The sequence below is a fragment of the Chenopodium quinoa genome, unplaced genomic scaffold (assembly GCF_001683475.1).
Source record: "Chenopodium quinoa cultivar QQ74 unplaced genomic scaffold, ASM168347v1, whole genome shotgun sequence".
In the NCBI taxonomy this organism is placed as follows: domain Eukaryota; kingdom Viridiplantae; phylum Streptophyta; class Magnoliopsida; order Caryophyllales; family Amaranthaceae; genus Chenopodium; species Chenopodium quinoa.
In genome coordinates, this window is record NW_018743199.1 from 1,197,500 (window position 1) to 1,215,327 (window position 17,828).

The 17,828-nt window shown below is 34.8% G+C and overlaps 3 protein-coding genes across 4 annotated transcripts; all 3 read right to left on the bottom strand.

Annotated features, from left to right (window-relative positions):
- Positions 1 to 872: 872 nt before the first annotated feature.
- On the bottom strand, positions 873 to 8,193 carry LOC110733364 (glucosidase 2 subunit beta-like). The gene is made up of 16 exons (XM_021913398.1): positions 7,800 to 8,193; positions 7,598 to 7,717; positions 7,069 to 7,164; positions 6,740 to 6,979; positions 5,420 to 5,616; positions 4,943 to 5,008; positions 4,774 to 4,839; positions 4,144 to 4,495; positions 3,912 to 4,016; positions 3,688 to 3,789; positions 3,526 to 3,583; positions 2,684 to 2,752; positions 1,912 to 1,999; positions 1,770 to 1,831; positions 1,574 to 1,625; positions 873 to 1,480 (listed from the first exon to the last, which is right to left on the bottom strand). Exons 1-16 carry the CDS (start codon positions 7,906 to 7,908, stop codon positions 1,418 to 1,420), a joined length of 1,845 nt encoding a protein of 614 aa, XP_021769090.1. The 5' UTR covers positions 7,909 to 8,193; the 3' UTR covers positions 873 to 1,417.
- Positions 8,194 to 9,201: 1,008 nt separating this feature from the next.
- On the bottom strand, positions 9,202 to 12,742 carry LOC110733366 (UDP-glycosyltransferase 76B1-like). The gene is made up of 2 exons (XM_021913401.1): positions 11,959 to 12,742; positions 9,202 to 10,163 (listed from the first exon to the last, which is right to left on the bottom strand). The coding sequence occupies exons 1-2, from the start codon at positions 12,410 to 12,412 to the stop codon at positions 9,286 to 9,288; spliced, it is 1,332 nt and encodes a 443-aa protein (XP_021769093.1). The 5' UTR covers positions 12,413 to 12,742; the 3' UTR covers positions 9,202 to 9,285.
- On the bottom strand, positions 12,666 to 17,511 carry LOC110733365 (UDP-glycosyltransferase 76B1-like). 2 transcript variants are annotated; one of them, XR_002513626.1, is made up of 3 exons: positions 15,169 to 17,511; positions 12,859 to 13,796; positions 12,666 to 12,758 (listed from the first exon to the last, which is right to left on the bottom strand). XR_002513626.1 is itself a non-coding variant. In XM_021913399.1 (2 exons), the coding sequence occupies exons 1-2, from the start codon at positions 15,698 to 15,700 to the stop codon at positions 12,919 to 12,921; spliced, it is 1,410 nt and encodes a 469-aa protein (XP_021769091.1). In that variant the 5' UTR covers positions 15,701 to 17,511; the 3' UTR covers positions 12,765 to 12,918. The 2 variants fall into 2 exon arrangements, 1 of the variants encoding a protein (XP_021769091.1); XM_021913399.1 differs by lacking the exon at positions 12,666 to 12,758 and having other exon boundaries at positions 12,765 to 13,796.
- Between the last annotated feature and the right edge of the window lie 317 nt (positions 17,512 to 17,828).

Genomic DNA, 17,828 nt, shown 5'->3' on the forward strand with positions numbered 1-17,828 from the left:
TTTGTCAATCATGGAAGATGTAAATACATAGTTACCGAACCAAGTTAAATATGTGTTCCTATTTGTTTATTTTTGCTTAATCAATTTTTGCACCTATTTGTTTTATGATGATTTGTCATTTCGAAGGATCCCTCATAATAAGTTTGTCTATAATATAAGATTATAAGTGAACGAGGTATAGAAAGTCAACAGGATGCATGTAGATTACCCAACAAAACTAAAAAGTCAAATATTGTCTCATGATGAGCAGCAATCCACAAAGTCCTAGCAAGGCGTGCCCTTTTAGCAATAATGTTAGACCGAATGAGACATTATCATTCTAATTATTCTTAACCAAAGTATCCCATGAACATCAAGGTTTGTTGGGGCCGGCTGATTTCAAAATCTATAGTTACATTTTTCAAAATTATCTTATTCATAGTCATAGTTAGCAACATATATTACCTCCATTAATTTGTTATAGCATTTTTAGAATTTTTATATCTCACAAATAATATCTCAAAATTATAAATAGTCATTTATGGGAGTAATGTAATATATAGGCTGAAATCTCTCTCTTGATTCTTCATTGTGATTCATATATTCCCCTCGAAAGGAGGGCCACCTAAATATAATAATTTTTAATTTTTAATTTTTTTTTTTTTTTTTTTTTTTTGTTTTTTTTAAAAGCACCAAAGTAAAAAGTTCAGGGGCTTATGCAAATTATTTTTGCAGCTAGAAACTTAGTTTGGCCAGTTTATATCACAGGCCTGACTCAAGTAGCCCAGCTGTGATCACAGGCCTGAATAGAATTATGGACAGTTTTAAAATAGCTACAGCCTACAATATATTGACTATTGAGTATAAGCCTTGCCATTAAGTTATAGCACTGCTTAGGTTAGGGCTTGCCTTAATGCCCTGTGAATGTATAAGATGAAAGTTCTCATAAATCATACTACAGGTGAAAAGAAATTCATGATTCCCAATTACCTTATGACCTATGTTAACCAGCACGTCTATTTGCTAACTGACCAAAACATTGAATTAGTATAAAATATAAATCCAATCCACAACCCTCTTGACAGCAGATAAATTATGCCAATCACCATAAGATTGTTAAAGATTCCTGATGATGTAACTGGCTGATCCTAAATATCAAAATCTTAACTCTATTAGACTATTACAATTAATTACGCCGTGAGATTCTTTCATATGGGCTCAATGGTTCAAATGAACAGTGTCATCAATAACAGGATAAAATTTGGCTGTCTCTGACCTGTTGTCGTTAATCACCTGGGAGCTTTAATCTGTTTAGAACTATTAGCAGCAAAATCTGCTCAGAAACATCACGCACCAGTACCAGGTACTACTTCAGCTTCCAGCAAGAGGGTGCGAATCATCTTCAGAGTATAATATCCAATCTTTCACCTCACAGACTCTATAGCTCATCATGATTGGGCGGTTGCTGTCTGTTCAAGGCATCCAACTTTTCTTGCAACTCCTACCAAATTCAAGTGAACTCCACTTGCATCAGATATGTTATCACCGGAGTGAGAAAGGAAATAAGTCTATAAACATAGGGAAAGTGAAATACCTTGAGCTTTTCTTCAACACAGACACCTGGTGTTGATAACAAAGCAACATACCTGTAACAAGATTGAGTTAAACAGGCAGTAAACTCTTTCCATCTCACTGAAATTTACCTCAACTCCAACCAAAATTTTGACAGTTTGTGAGATTTGGGAAAGGGGGGGGGGGGGGGGGGGGGTTAGAGGAGACAAGGAACATACTCGCAACGACTTGGTTCATCTACATCAGCAAGGTCATTCTTCAAGCCACACCTGAGCTTGACCTGAGGAAAAATAAAGATTGTATTTTTAAGGAAGTACTTTCAAACTAAAATTTAGATTAGTATAATTTTAAAAGATATACCTTTAAACTTCTATCAGGTCCATTCCAGCATTTATCACCATTTGAAAAGAGCATGGTTTTGTACGAGTCCTCAAATCTTTCCCACTGTCTGAATTATTGAAAATAAGAATTTTAGATTAGCCAGAATGTTCCAACGTTAGAAACCAATTGCTTCACAGGTAAAAAAAAATTGCAGGAGCAACTATAAAAGAAGTCAAAATCTCTGACATAGTATCTACATCTAACACAAAGCACTTACAAGCCAAATATAGTACTCAATTGAATTTCAATAAAGTACTAATCATAATATAAGTCAAGGTTGGAAATGAAATACAAGGCGTGGATGTACAATATCATAATTTCCTTTTCTCAATTCAATCTGAAAAGAGCCAACTGCTGTAACAAATATAAGTTGTAATTATCATAGTTTTGAATGCAAAAGGTTTCATTGATGTAGGAAATTCGATTTTTTTTATTTTTTATTTTTTTTAATTTCAGTCTTTCTACCTAGTGCTGCAAACTCAAGATATGCTGTTGCAAAATTTCATGCAGAAAGGCACAGCACAAAAGATCTTAAGTGAAGAAAAAAGCTTAAATAGAAAGGCAGAAAGTCTCCTGTCACTACCCATTTGGGCCTAATGTTTCTCTGAGCCTCAAAGCGCTACCGCCTTGATTAATTCAGAATTTGCTACACCATCAAAGTAGTAGTAAACAATATGGTAAACTCTTTATTTAAGTAAAGCAATAAACGATGGCGCATCAATGAAAATACAAGAGAACCACAAGTGCTTACCCCAAACGCGTGGTCATGTGTCCTTCCTCTTGGGTAGCCTTTTTATAAGGGCAGACCTTGTAAACATACCTAAAATTACAACCAAAAAGTCAAATTAACAGTAGGTATAACATACTTTATTAATAGTTGAGAAATGTGTTATATTAGGTGGTGAAAGTATGGATTGGTCCTCAAAATTAAGTTCTTTATCTGAGTTTTTATTAGGTCAAAGTGTCAAACTAATAAACTACATACATAGGATAAGGAGTTGAATCTTGAGTGACCAGGACATTTAAGAAAGGTAAGTTTCGACAAGTTAATCGAGGAATAGGGATGATTAAAGATACAGCAATATTAGTCAGGTACATAAGGAGATCAAGGCTCCAGTGGAATAGGTAAGGTTATGAGAGCCTCTTAACATTTACAAGTAAGGCAGGTAAGAATGCAAAAATCAGCCCCACTTTCTTTTTGATGCCAGACTCAACGGGTAATTAATAACAAGCATGAAAGTAATGATACAGCAATACATGTAACTGTGGAAGACATGGTCAATTAGGAGTAGAAAGCAATTGTTTTAGGCACAAGTTTCAGCAATGATTCCGCATACTGAATTTCCAATTTTACTTTTATCCAAAACTAGTTACCTTCCTCCATTCTTATATATTGCAACATTTTGACTTTTACATTATTCACACACTCTACTTTAACTTTCTTTGGCGTATAATTCAAGTGGGATTTTGTTGTATTCATCTCAATATGTATTTTCAGATCATCAATTTATTTTATTTTTTTTATTTTTATTTTTATTTATTTTTAATTTTTTATAATTTTAACTTAACTGGGAGAAAAGAATATGTAATTACTTGTTTTGCTTGGTCTCGAAACAGCGATCATAGAGTGAATAAAATTCCTTTTCGGGTCCTGTAAAGAATCATAGTTAGAAGGATATAAACTTTAAGGTGATGACACTAATAATTCCCAACCAAAGAGAATATATACGGGTAGCATTTAATTACTATACTTACCAAAGTCCAGTTTTAATTTTTCAGATAAACTTGAAATCCTTGATTGTATTTTCGATAATTTGGCACTTGATTCATCATATTCCTTTCGAACTTGAGCAGCATCTAAAGATGTCATATAAAGAATAAATTCAGTATATTTACATATAGGAGTCAGCAAAGAAAATTCTGTGCCTCAGTCGCAGCAATCGAAATTACATTTAAAAAGACAAAGCAGACCAATGCACCTGATATGTTCAATGGAGTCTGAAACAAGTTAACAGCCTGAAGGATGTTTTTCACTGTTTTTTGTATTTTCTCCAACCAAGATGGATTACTTGAGGCAGTTAGATCTAAAACACCATGTAATGATTCCAAGCAACCAACAAATAGAAAAGCCATAAGTCCAGTACAATAACAAAGGCCTATTAAATAATACACAATTGTACAGTAATCCAACTGAAGACAGAAACTACATACCTGGCTCTACTGATTCATCGTCGGAATCTGACCTGTATGAACTGGAATCCTCATGATCCCCTGTATTAAAATCATCATCCAAGTGTTCATCAGCATCATTTTCATCATACTTATGGTCATTTGCATAATTTTCATCATATTTGTGGTCATTCTCTTCAAGTTCTGAAGCGTAGCCATCATAATCTTCCTCATTCACATCTTTGGGTATCTCGTCCACATGATCATTATCTTTCACTACATCAGATTCTCCAGGCTTGTGTTCAGCTTTTTCTCCTGTCCAACGAGAAGCAACAAGACGGCCCAGTTCTTCCTTAGACAAACCTTCTGTATTTTCCAATCCGGCTGTGTCGTGCTACAATAAATAAAGCAAACCCAAAGCTTGGGGTCAAGAAAACATTACTTTTAAATAACAGTAAAAAAGCAATATTAGGATGCTATCACGTGGCCAATCAAACTGACAATAAACATAAAACACTTTCTCATCTTGCCAGAACATCATGACATATAATATACCCAAAACCTTGCAAACAGGATGTAAAAAATGCACACAATATTCAATCACACGTATTTTTTTGCTAAGTGAGCAGTAAGAATGACATTATATTGAGGAAATGTGTTTCAGGGACGGACCTCCTTTTCATGTTCAGAATCAGATTCAGATGCAACAGCGTGCTCTTCATTGTTCTCCTTTGCAGGCTTAACACATTAGATACAAGGTATCAGCATGATAAAAATATATGTAGAGATTTCTAATGACACATCGTTTTCAAATGGGGAGGGGTCGCAATTGCTTGTTTACCAGCTCAGCTGCATTGTTAGAAGCCCCATCAGCTGGGTCAATCTTGGAATCCACTTCTTCAACACCCTGTGTCAGAAATAATTAGATATAACTCAAATATGCAGAAACTGAGATGTGAGGAACAAGAGATTACAATGTATATACTTTGTAAATTATGGCGGAGAAATTGAATACACTAAGTCATAATATCTTCACATAATCTATCTCTATGGACTTTCTATGAAAGAGGAAGAAAAGATGATACTACAATTCTGAAGCTCAATACAGCCAAATAGATCCAGGGAAAAAAAAAAAAAAAAAAAAAGAAAAAAGAAAAAAAGAAAGAAAGAAAGAATAAGCTTTAGAGTACCAAATTCCAGACATATGCAATACGGAGTAGTATAAACGACCAAAAGAAGGGGCATCAAAAACTAATAACCAAAAAGGCATAATCAATTTAAACTCATATATAGAGAAAGATTAGGCATTTGGTCAAACCTTCTCTAAAGATTCATCAAGATTGCCTATGACATCATCATTTGTACTATCACCATGATTTTCCTTCCCACTTTCCACCACCTCCTCATCTTCTGTTTTCTTCGGATCAGATTCATTTTCCACCTCCTTGAGCTTTTCTTCTTTTTCCTTCTCTAAACGTACCTTCTCCTCTGCTTTCTCAATCTGTTCTTTACGCTCTACAAGACAGAAGATGCAAAACATCAATTACTGCAGACATAGAGCCCCCAAGAGTCTTCGGAAATTTTTTGGAATCTAATGGATCCCAAAATTTACCATGAAATCATTCAATCGGCAGAAAAAGAAAAAGGAAAGCAAATCTAAGCAGATAGCAATGTTGCATTAATGGTGTAACTGATGTAAACAAAGTCAATTGAGCACCATTTGTCAAGGAAAATGGTATGAATATGATGGAGAAAACTGACTTTAAGACAATTCTCTTTGCGATGAATGGTGTCCTATTTATTTGTGTGTACGCTTCTGGGAAGGCAAGAATTTACTTTGTTTAAGCATCAGTTTATGTTAAATTTTCCATTTGAGGGATATTATTGGGTGTGTTACACAGTATGTACAGTTGGCAATAGGCAAGGCCAGCACCAACCATGGTAAGGTCCAAAATGTGGTACGACCCAACAGGGGCATGAAGACATGCACCTTACCTAGGTCATAGTTACCACTTACCATAAATGATGAGAAAAATTGACCATGGATTACATTTTTTTTCCAATAATATTTTAGTTTAAAATTCACTTAGAATATTAATAAAACCATTAGCTTATTACAAATACTTCAAACCACTTTCAATGGCATAGTAATAATAGCAGTATTTAGTAATTCTTTCAGATTTAAAAACATATAAGACACATAAAACACAGACACAATTTAAGGCACTAAATTCAAACTATAAATTCTTGTACTAGATACTTGAAAAAAGTACCAAAGGCCTGATTGGCATGCAGACTAGGTCAAACTATGAATTCTTGTAGATACTAAATTTCACCGGATCCATATCTAAGAATACACAGGAAGTCATCGTTGCCATTGGGGCTCAACCCTAGCATCTTCAGCTTTCGATAGAGTTGGAGTTGCCTATGGCATTAAAATTTTAAAAACAAAGCCGGCTAAAGCAACTTGACTTCATGCAAGTTGTCAATACATTGGTAAGACATTTCAATGACACTTCAAACTTATGTCTTGAGTTTATGGTACTTCCATGCATATAAGACTACCCAAAATAAAATAAAGTAGATGAGAAGAGTATGGTCCTAATCATCATAACTATTAAAGTAAGATAGTACATACCCTTGAGTTGTTGAACTAGGCCCTTCAATACTTTCTCCTCATTCTTGATCTTGGCCAACTCAGCCTCATCTTTGGCAAAAGCTAGCTTCCCTTGCTCAATTTCTTTTCTTCGCAATGCAACCCCCTCCTGAAATGTTGCAATCTTCTTTGTCAATTTGTCCCTAGCTGCCTTCCCAGCTTCCCAACATGTATTTTGGCACTTAACCTTACCATCATACTCATCACTTCCATCACAGCAATCTACACTAAGGCAATAAATTTCTTCATATGCTCAAAAGGCAAAACAGAACATAACACATCATACTAAATACAACTAACCAAGTTCTTACCACAAATGCCATCATTTACTCTCGAAGAAAATAATACAAAAGGGATATGCCCTGCATTCGGGCAATAGAATTTTCCATTTGGACACGCCGAAGTCCCTGCAAGTTCAGCACATGTACACATCAAAATTGTAACTTTAAACATGACACGTACACCTACACTTTTAATTGTCTGTAAAGTTCGATCAATCCCTACTTCCCTAGGTCACAGAAATAATCATACATTGTTCTAATCTTCATATACAAGAAGTAATATGATTTTCTCCAAAATAACTGTTCCCACCTTCCTCACCTCACTCATTTCAAGTATGGGGCATCATGGAAAACCCGTCTGTGATCAATTACCATTATTTCGCAAAAAGTGACAACTTTTTCCAGTCATTTTCTAAACATTTTAGATTTCTACTTCGAAAATGAAATTCAATGAGGCAAATTGTACGAGCAAATCCCTAATCACTCAATTCAATTCAAAGTATAATACATACCATAAGTCAAAGGAAAGTGCATTAGATAGGCTTTAAACAACACATACCGGGTTCATCGGAACCATCAGCACAATCGCAGAAATCATCATTAAGCTGACTCCGATTAATTTTCTTGGATCCATCTTTGCATTTTATGAATTCTGACGCTGTGTTGTAATACTTTCCATCTGATAAACAACGATAATCACAACTACATTACCAAAATTCAAAATTAATCAAAAATTGTGTAAAATGGAATGAACAATCTACCTTCAGGGGAGATGCCGAGAAGTGAATTGGAGGAAAAAGAATTTGATCTGACGATGGAGGGAGCTACAAAGACAAGAATCCAAATTAATTGAATCAGCTTTGAATTCATATTCCACCGCCACAAAATTACTGGAAAAAACGAAGCTCCTTTGAGAATCTAATCAAGTTTTCTTCGCAATTTCTTGTTCGTCAGTTATATTTCTGAATTTTATATCAAAAAATTGAAGCTAACTTTTCGGTGAAAATTTAGGGTTTTGTGATTGGATTAATTATCAGCTGTAATTAATCAGCTGAAACTTCAATAAATGTGAAATTTAATATAATTGCAGAAAATTTGAAAGTGGTGAAGATGAAAGAGAAAGAATGAAAAATGACTGAAATCGGTAGATTTGAGCAGCATGCGCAATTGGGGAGCAAGTGAGAGTAGGCTGGAAAATTGCAGAAGCGACGTCGTTTAGAATTGTAAATTTCGACACATTTTTCAGTGTTTACCGAATCAACGGGTTTGGACTTTGGGCCGTGAAATATCTCAGGCAAGTCCAAGTTTTGTTACTAGCGAGTTTAACTCGTAAAATTTGACATGACCCGATGTGTATGTGTATCCACCCGGAAAATCTCCTCTCCCATATATGAGTATATGACCCTCGGCTGAATGGACCCATATCCGAACCAAATTTATTTGTATGTAGAGGTGTTAATTCGGGTGACTTAAGTAAAAATAAATCATGTTTGGAGAGGTTGAGTCGAATTGGATTAATTTTTATATTTGAGTCATGCTAAATTATTACTCCCTTTGTTTTTTTAAAGTGCCACATAGTGACTTGTTATGCATGTCGATGTAAATTTTTGAGCAATAATAATTTATAAAGTATGTTTTTCTTCATAATACAACAAACTACATATAATTGAAATGTTGTTGTGATGATTAATTGTTGTATTTATAAACTCATAACTAATACTTGATCATCTCCAAATAAAGTATGTTTTTCTTCATAATTTTTTGTTATTGTTTGAAATCACATCTAAAATTGTAATGTATTGTATGATAATAAAAAGAGAGGATGACACTTCCATTACCTATTTTTCAGGACATTGGTACGAGTTTTTTTAATTGAAAACTACAAATAAGCACATATTTGAGTTTGAAATCAATTACCATTATTACTGTCTTTCAATTGATTGTTATGATAATAGGAAATATGAGTTGGTACTTCCATTGTTTGGAAAAATGCTGCCCATTATCTTGTAAATTTGTAATTTTGGAATACTGATTGAGACTTGAGAGTAAGAGAGCATGATTTCCAGTCTTCTACTTTCTAGTAGTTGCCACACTATTAAACAATTACAATAACTTGTTTTGAGTTAAAGAATGAAAGACTAGTTGCTATACTTACTCAGAAGATGATGAATGACTGAATGTTGAATTGATAGACCAATAAAAAGTGTAACTAAAGCTCTTGAAACATAGGAATGATGATTATCTCATTCAAAATGACAAAATATGAGCAACTAAACTCTCCAAGGATTGGTAAGATGATCCACCTTTCTCAATGCAAAGACTTGCTTTCTCTTGTAAAGCTACCACCCTCTGTGTCATTTCTTTGCCTTCTTTCTCCACCATTAGGCTTCTGATTCCCTTCTCTATATCTTCTCTTTTTAACCCCTTCTCAAACCGCAATCCAACCCTCCAAACGTCGGTTACATACCTTGCATTATTCATCTGATCACCGAAGAAAGGCAGGCAGATCATAGGCACTCCTTGGCATATGCTTTCTAAAATCGAGTTCCATCCACAATGAGTCCAAAACCCGCCTACAGCAGGATGTGCCAACACTTCTTCTTGTGGGGCCCATCCAACTATCCTGCTCCGGCCCATGACTATCTCCAAGAACCCATTTGGTAATGGAGCTAGCCCATTTGATCCCCGGACCAATCCAGGTCTAATGACCCATAAAAACGGCTGCTTGCTATGAGCCAGCCCCCATGCAATTTCATGAAATTGAGTCTCATCAATAGCAGCTATGCTACCAAAGCTAACATATAGCACAGACTTTGGTGGTTGAGCACTTAGCCAAGGAATGCAACTCCGGTCCTCCACCAATAGGCTACTAAAAGAAGCCTTAACCTGTTTCTGAAATGGCCCTATTGCAAAAACTGGTATTTGAAAGTGTTGACGAACCAATGTCAATGAAGAACCCTCGAGTTCTTCAAAAGAGTTAAACACAAGTCCTCTTGCAGCCTTGGTTGTTTCCATCAACTTATGTGTTACTTCGTCGTTTAGCTCTGGAAATCGAGTGTAAATCCTAGGAATATCTTTCTTCTTCAGAGGTGGAAGTTCCTGTACTGGTTCTTCTAGCTGAGTGCCTGTGACAGCATGCAAATTAAGAAACATGTAACAGATGAAACAATCTAATAATTTTTTTTTCATTGGATAGGTTTACAGTGTACTAAAAGGATAGATAACTGAAGACAACGTGCAATACCGGATCAACCAAGAACTAATGTAGTTGACAAGTAACAATCTACTACTAATAAAGGTTAAAATCAGTACACTTGAATGAGAGAGTTGGGACCAAACTAGAAATCTATAGTAATTGAAGGGACCAATTCACCTAATGTCGATCATGAAGTTTGTACAACGTTTTCTTTTCTTTTTTATATACATACAGCAAAATCGACCCAAACCTGAATTATACCCAAAACAAGATAGGCTAGTCTTGATTCAAAAATGAATAAGATTAATATTCATTTATTTTTAACCATCAAATACCTGTATATGACCTGTCCAGAGTTAAATAGAAACCAGATTTATTGACTCATTGTTTAAATACGACCCAAACTGAAGGATACTTTTGCCAACTATAGGCCTATAGCTACTAAACATGTAGACTGTCCCAAGAAAATAACTTGCTTATCTTGATGTCTCTTTCACTATTCCGATGATATGATATGATGGACTGGTAACAAACTAAAGTATCACATCTTAAGTCATAACTAATCTAAACATGCAAACCAGGGGCTCATCTAATTTATTGGGGATAAAAGAAACACATCTACAAAATCCAGCAAGAATACAGTTAATTTCAATAGATTCTAGCAGTAATTCGATATAACCATTGAAATATAGACATCATAGAAATCAAGAAAAGCTCAAATTTTATGCATAGAGAGTGTCATGCATGTTTATGTGTCAAAGCACTGAGCAGCACAAATTCAAAGTTACTAGCCAATTAAGGATTAAATTAGTAGATATCAGACTTGAGCACTTGACCAGCACATACTTGGTAGGTGATGGATGAATAAGTGTTGGGAAATTATTTAGCACCCACCCAACTTCTATATAAATGATTTCCAAGGTTGAACATTGACAGTAGATTTCTTTCAATTTTATTTGACAGAAATAATAAAATGAAGCTACTGTAAACTTGTAACAGTACAAATCTAACATCGTAATTTTTATTATTTCTATTGATTTGAGAGGTATATAACGTTACAGTTAGACATCAAGAGGCAAAATGTCAATTATTTAGAAACAAAGGAAGTACTCCTCAATTAGGAGTTTAGTTTTAGAGTGTATATAAATACCAATATAAGTACATAAAACACCATGCAAGCTCATTTTGATTTAATGCAGTATCACTAGGTACAGAAAACACCGTTGCCCATCTTTTCATCATTAATGAATTACATTCAACATTTGTCTCCTACTTTTTTTTTTCTTTTCTTTTTTTTTTCTTTTTTTTTTTTTTTTGAAACAAACATGTGTCTCTTACTAATATAGTAGAAATTACTTAAATATATTGATTATAAGAAATATAGATGTAATACAGAATAATTGGGTAGGAGAATATATGGTAAGGTACAAGTATAAAGCAGGAGATAAAGTGTGGTAACCTTGGGGCACCATTGTTAATCAACAGGGACAACGTGTCAACGTTAGTGTAAAATGAAGGGGAAGGAAAGAAAAAGAACAGAGACTTGTGCCGAGAAGGTTGGGGCCGCAACAATGTGCAAGCACTCAGACACTCTTATAATTTCTCACTCAGGTTCTTCTCAATCTTATTCCTATGGAAGCTTCTAGGTACTTCAAATGTTTTACAGAAGATAGCATTAGGCAAGGTAAAAAAAGACAGCTTAAAACACAAGTTATAGAACATACCTTGGGCAGATAGGTAACCCTTTTCCTTAAAAAGCGGCAAGTAAGTGAAAGCCATGAAAGAAGATGGATTATTAGTCCGCAACACAATCCTTGGAAGGTCAAAGCTATCAGCAACAGCTTGCGTGAAATACCATATAATATCTGTTATTAAGCAAGCAACATCAAAATTTGACATTAGTTGTGATAGAATTGCCTTGAAAGTCGCCACACAGTTTGTATTAAGGTTATGCAGAAGCAGTGTAAGATCTTCAGTAGAAGCTTCACTTTCTGACAAGTTATCAGGGATGCAGTGGAAGGTAAAATTGGGGTAGTTAGCAGGATTAGGAGAGTTGAAGTTGGTATGGATGATAGAAATGGAGAATCCTTTAGAATATAGGATGCTTGCAAGTTGAAGCATCGGAGTCTGGTGGCCTTGCAATGGCAGAGGGAAGAACACCAATCTTTGTCTAACCATCTGTTGTTGCACTACAGGCAGCCTAGCTAGATTCTAGGTTGAGGGATACTGGACAGCGTTACCGCCCTCTTATTTAAGAAAAGCTTGCATCAGACATCAGTATCTATCCCTGGAGTCTGGACCACAGCTTCCCTGTTTCTGAAGGTGGACCAGAATTTTATTAGAACATTGAAAGCAGTGATTATAACACTTGTTGAGAAATCTAGAGTTTGCAAATGAAATTGATGGTACACTGTAAATTAGATATAAAGATGTGATTTTTGCAATGTCAAGCTGCGTAATTGCTTTGACTTCTAACAAGTTTTCCCACAGACTGAGATAGACAGTCAATTTTATCATCAGAAAACTGCAGATAAAGGAGAGAAGCTAGTCATTACTTGAGAAAGGCAGTGCAGATAATTGGGTACATAGAAAACAACATTTGATCACATTGAAAAGTCACTTACACTAAATTAATGTCAAGGAGAGGGTCCAAAGGGGTACACATCTATCATGAAGTAAAATAATCAAAATGATAAGATATGTGAAACCAAGATTTCCAAGGACTTGTGAGAGGATCCACCAGATGCTAGACAAAGACTTGCCTTCTCTTTCAAATATGCCAACCTCTGGCTAATCTCTTTGCCTTCTTTTTCCACCAGTACTCTTCTAATAGAGTTCTCTATATCATCTCTGTTTAGTCCATTCTCAAATCGCAAACCCACCTTCCACACATCAGTTACATGTCTAGCATTAACCATCTGATCACCAAAGCAAGGAAGACATAGCATTGGCACACCTTCACAAATGCTCTCCAAGGTCGAATTCCAGCCACTGTGAGTCATAAATCCTCCAACTGCAGGATGAGCCAAAACCTCGTCTTGTGGGGCCCATGTAACAATCCGGCCTTGCTTTGCAGTTGTCTCCAAGAACCCAGATGGCAGTGGAGCAGGCCCATCTAAGCCACGGACCAACCCTGGCCTAATAGCCCATAAGAATGGTTGTTTGCTATTTGCTAAGCCCCAGGCAATCTCCAGAAAATCTGCCTCACTAACTGCAGCTATGCTTCCAAAGCTAATGTATAGCACTGACTTGGGTGCATGAGCATTCAACCAGGAAATACAGTCTCGTTCTTGTTTTAGCAAGCTACTTGATAAAGATGGAGCCTGCTTGTGAAACGGGCCAATTGCAAAAAGGGGAATGTTGAAGTCTTGCTGGAGCATGGCCAGTGCAGGACCTTCAAGTTCCTCAAAAGAGTTGAATATGAGTCCTCTTGAGGACTTGGTTTTTTCTATCATGTTACAAACTAATCCATAAGTTGCTTCAAGATCACATGTTCCAAGTATGGGAATGTCTTTCATTTTCAAAGGTGGAAGCTCTGGGACTTTCTCTTCCAATTGACAACCTGAGGAGCATAAGAAGATCGAAAATAAATTAAAATTGGGAAATCTAAAAGAAAAATTTAAGTCCGGTCCTGATCTCAGATAATCGAATAGTCAGATAATAAGTCCGGTTCAAATTCTGAAACAGTTGCTTGTCAGCATATATTGTCTTCTATATTCTTAAAGGCCCTTAAAAGCAACAAGTGATGTATAATACACACACAATTACATAATGAACGAGGCAAGTTTGTGTCTCATTTTACAATATATCATTTTCTACACAAATAAATCTTTGTAAACTTCATCAAATACTCCACACATTATATTGTACACTAATTTATGACTTCTAGCCGTACTTTCCTGCTTTTATTGTCATTTTGATAAATCCATGGAGTGCAACAAAAGTACAAAGACATGCATCTGATCTTGTACAAAAATTAAAAGTTCGAACCAGTTCACTATAGTTTCCAACATTATTACTAAATAAAAATACTCATAATTACGGCAATATCAATTAATCAATATATACAAATTATGGAAAATTAGATGAAATAATCCCTTGCTGGCCTTGCATTACTTTCATGGATTCATATGAAAGAAAAGACAGCGTGTAGAATGATATAATATCTACAATGCTGTTAAGCCAACAGAGGATCTAGCTACCTATGCAGCCTCTAGAAGAATTTAAAACATATAATTGTAGCAGAGCTGATCAGTCCTTTATTGTATTATAGAAGGACAGCAGAGGATAACCTTGAAATTTTCAAAATCTGATACAGGACTCCAATGCGAGATCATGATATTGATACATATTCACATGATGTTATTGATACATATTCACATGATGACACTCTCCAAATAACAAAAAACATGAATCCTAACATGACACTTGGAAACTATCTGAAGGCATGACTTAAATTATTGTTTGTTTGGGTTCAAAATATTTCAAAGATGTTTAAGAAGGGAAATGAAAGTAACTAGCATTTCACTGAAATAATTCATTGATTTGGTAGGCAATGTTAGAGGATTTGGAAAATTCATGATTTTGGGAAGAAAAAAATGTGAGGCGTTTAATAATTGAGTACTCTCTTTTCCTTAGCATCCCCACACATTTCATCATATACATACTAAAATCAAACATGGAAAAGCTATACATTTACTTAAATTAATTTCCTTTCTTTTCCATTTTCTTCCTTCTACCAAACAGCTAAATAAACAAAGTTTGAAACATGAACATTAGTTTTATAAATAATATGATGGCATTCACACACTTTATTTTCCATTTCTTGGGGAAAATTAGCTTCTCAACTAAGGAGTGATCTTTTTGGACTTGTTATTAGCAAGGCAGTACAAAGAAAGTGGAACAAAACATAAGCAAATGTTTTGATATCATACCTTGTGCCGAGAGGTACCCTTTTTCTCGAAAAAGCGACAAATAAGTAAATGCAACAAAAGATGATGGATTACTGGTCCGCAACACAATCCTTGGGAGCAAAAGGTTGTCTGCAATATCTTGTGTGAAGTGCCACATAGCATCAGTAATTAAGCAAGCAACAGGCTCTTTGGCAGCATTCTCAGACAGTATCTGACCCAAAATATCCCTGAAAGGCACCACACAGTTAACGTTAAGCGTATTCAGAAGTCCTATAACATCTGCAGTAGAAGCTTTACAGCCCAACAAGCTCTCAGAAATAGGATGGAAAGTAAAATGTGGATAACTATCAGGATTAGGTGAGTTGAAATGAGTATGAATAATAGAAATGGAGAAGCCTTTTGAATATAAGATGTTTGCTACCAGAAGCATGGGTGTCTGATGCCCTTGCAATGGTAAAGGGAAAAGCACCAATGTTCGCCTCATCTTATCCAATTCAGCTGGCTTGGCTTTAATTTCTGGTGTATATATTACTGTGCTTGCATTAGCATGCATTGGTTTTTTTGTTTAACTCTGATATTCATAAGCTTACTTAGATCTATAGTTAGTCTCTTTAAGACCAAGTTGGAAGATAGCAAAGAGGAAACTATAAAAAATAAATAAAATTAGTTTTTTTAGTTACATAAATATAAAGCTAATTATTAGTTAAAAAATTACAAGGTTTAATATTTCTTTTAACATATGCACACTCGGTCATTTTTTTTTTGTTGTTGTTATTGTTGTTGTTCCACCCTTTGAGCTAATACGGATGCAGGGATCAATTCTGGATGGTTAGGTTTCAGTCTCCTCTCAATGGTTGTTGCGGTGGATCAAACTAACAAGTGTAGTCTCATTCAGTCATTCTCCACTACACCAACCACCAATTGATAAAGACTAACATATATCAAACCACGTAAAATCTATTGACCAGCCTTATCTTAAAGCGTGGTTGTATGAGTTGACTACTCCGTAATTGTCATCCACACAACATGTATCGTACATTCACACTCCGTATAATTCTTAAGACTATGTTTAACGTGACACAATGTATCGAAAGGGAAGTAATCCTACATTATTCCTACTACGAGACGTACGAGTACAAGTTTTCACTAACCCTGCATCGGCTGCATGTGCAATAACTAAAAATCATTGTTTTTTCGCTTGAATTATTTTTTGCCGACAATTCATGTTAGCCAACATGAATCATTTTGGTGGGAGTGTAAGGCTTTGTTGTTGTCTTTATTACAATGTGGAGGCCATATCATTGTATCAATTACAAAGAAGCAAATCTTGCATAAAATTGAATGTCAATATCACAATAAAGCAATGAAATTTAAAGGGCAAATACAGTATCACGGAATAAAAAAGAGGAACAACTTTCAGCCAGTAAAGGAGGAGGCAGTACCTTTGTTAAGGACAACTTCGCCTGTAAACCCATCAACATCATTTGAAAGTTACTGAAAGTGACAATTTTAAGGTAATTTCCCAGAAATAATTTTGAGCTGTATTTGTTCGTACTCCAGGCTAAACTCCATTGGAGTTTTTTTTTTTTCTTTTTCTTTTTTTTTTTTTTTTTCTCTCTTGAGCATTTTATCGAGCATGTGGTGGGCATTGGGAAATTGGATACGCTAGGAAGTAGTGAAGTACCCGAAATTTTGAGCGGTTCCGAATTCCTGAAATTTATCGGGTAAGAATTTAATAACGGAGAGCCCAATAACTAAGAAATTGAACGACCCAAAATAAGAATCATGAATTCATGACCCAACCCAATCAATGGAGTTGTAGAGTACTGAACTACTGATATAGTAATATTATAGAGATAAAACTAGTTTTTGGCCCGAAGGCCCGAACGATGCTTCGGGTCATTATAAATATATTATTTTAATTGAATTATATATATTTGGCTTGTTTGTCACTAAGAGCTTAAGTGGTGTGTCTTTTTTGTTTTTTAAGATGATAGCTTAAATAGTTTGAATATAATAATTATTTTCTGCATTAATGTAAATGATAAATCAATCCATAGTAAAATAAAAAATAAAAAATTGATAAATTTGATGTCAATATATATGCTACTCTTTTGCATTCCAAGGATAATGTAAATAGGGTGTTATGCAAAGAGCTTGTTATATACGTCTGAGTGTATCGTACACCCATGAGTATTTTTTTCTCATTCTGATGTTTGATGTTATATACAGTAACAAATTATTTGTTATGCATGTGAAAAGTTTTTCAATAAAACTAAACATTAATACATGGAGGTTAATGCATGGAGTTTTTCAATCATTATGGATTGATATGATATGGCGTCATATTATATTCCAAATGGCAAAATTAATGACATATGGCAAAATAACCTGTCTGCTATAAGTTTTAATTATATATATATATATATATATATATATATATATATATATATATATATATGACATTGATATATTTATTAGTCTAGGTATCTCATGGCCCAACATGAAAAAACAAGTTATGGTACATTGTGTTATTCTATATATTGAAGGTCTGTTCATTTCAGCTTAATTTCAGTTAAATTCAACTCCAATCATTTCAATTCAGTTTAGTTTCAAATTTTCAATCAGTTCAGCTTCTAATTTCCTTCTCTCATAAAATATTCATTTCAACTCAATTCAGT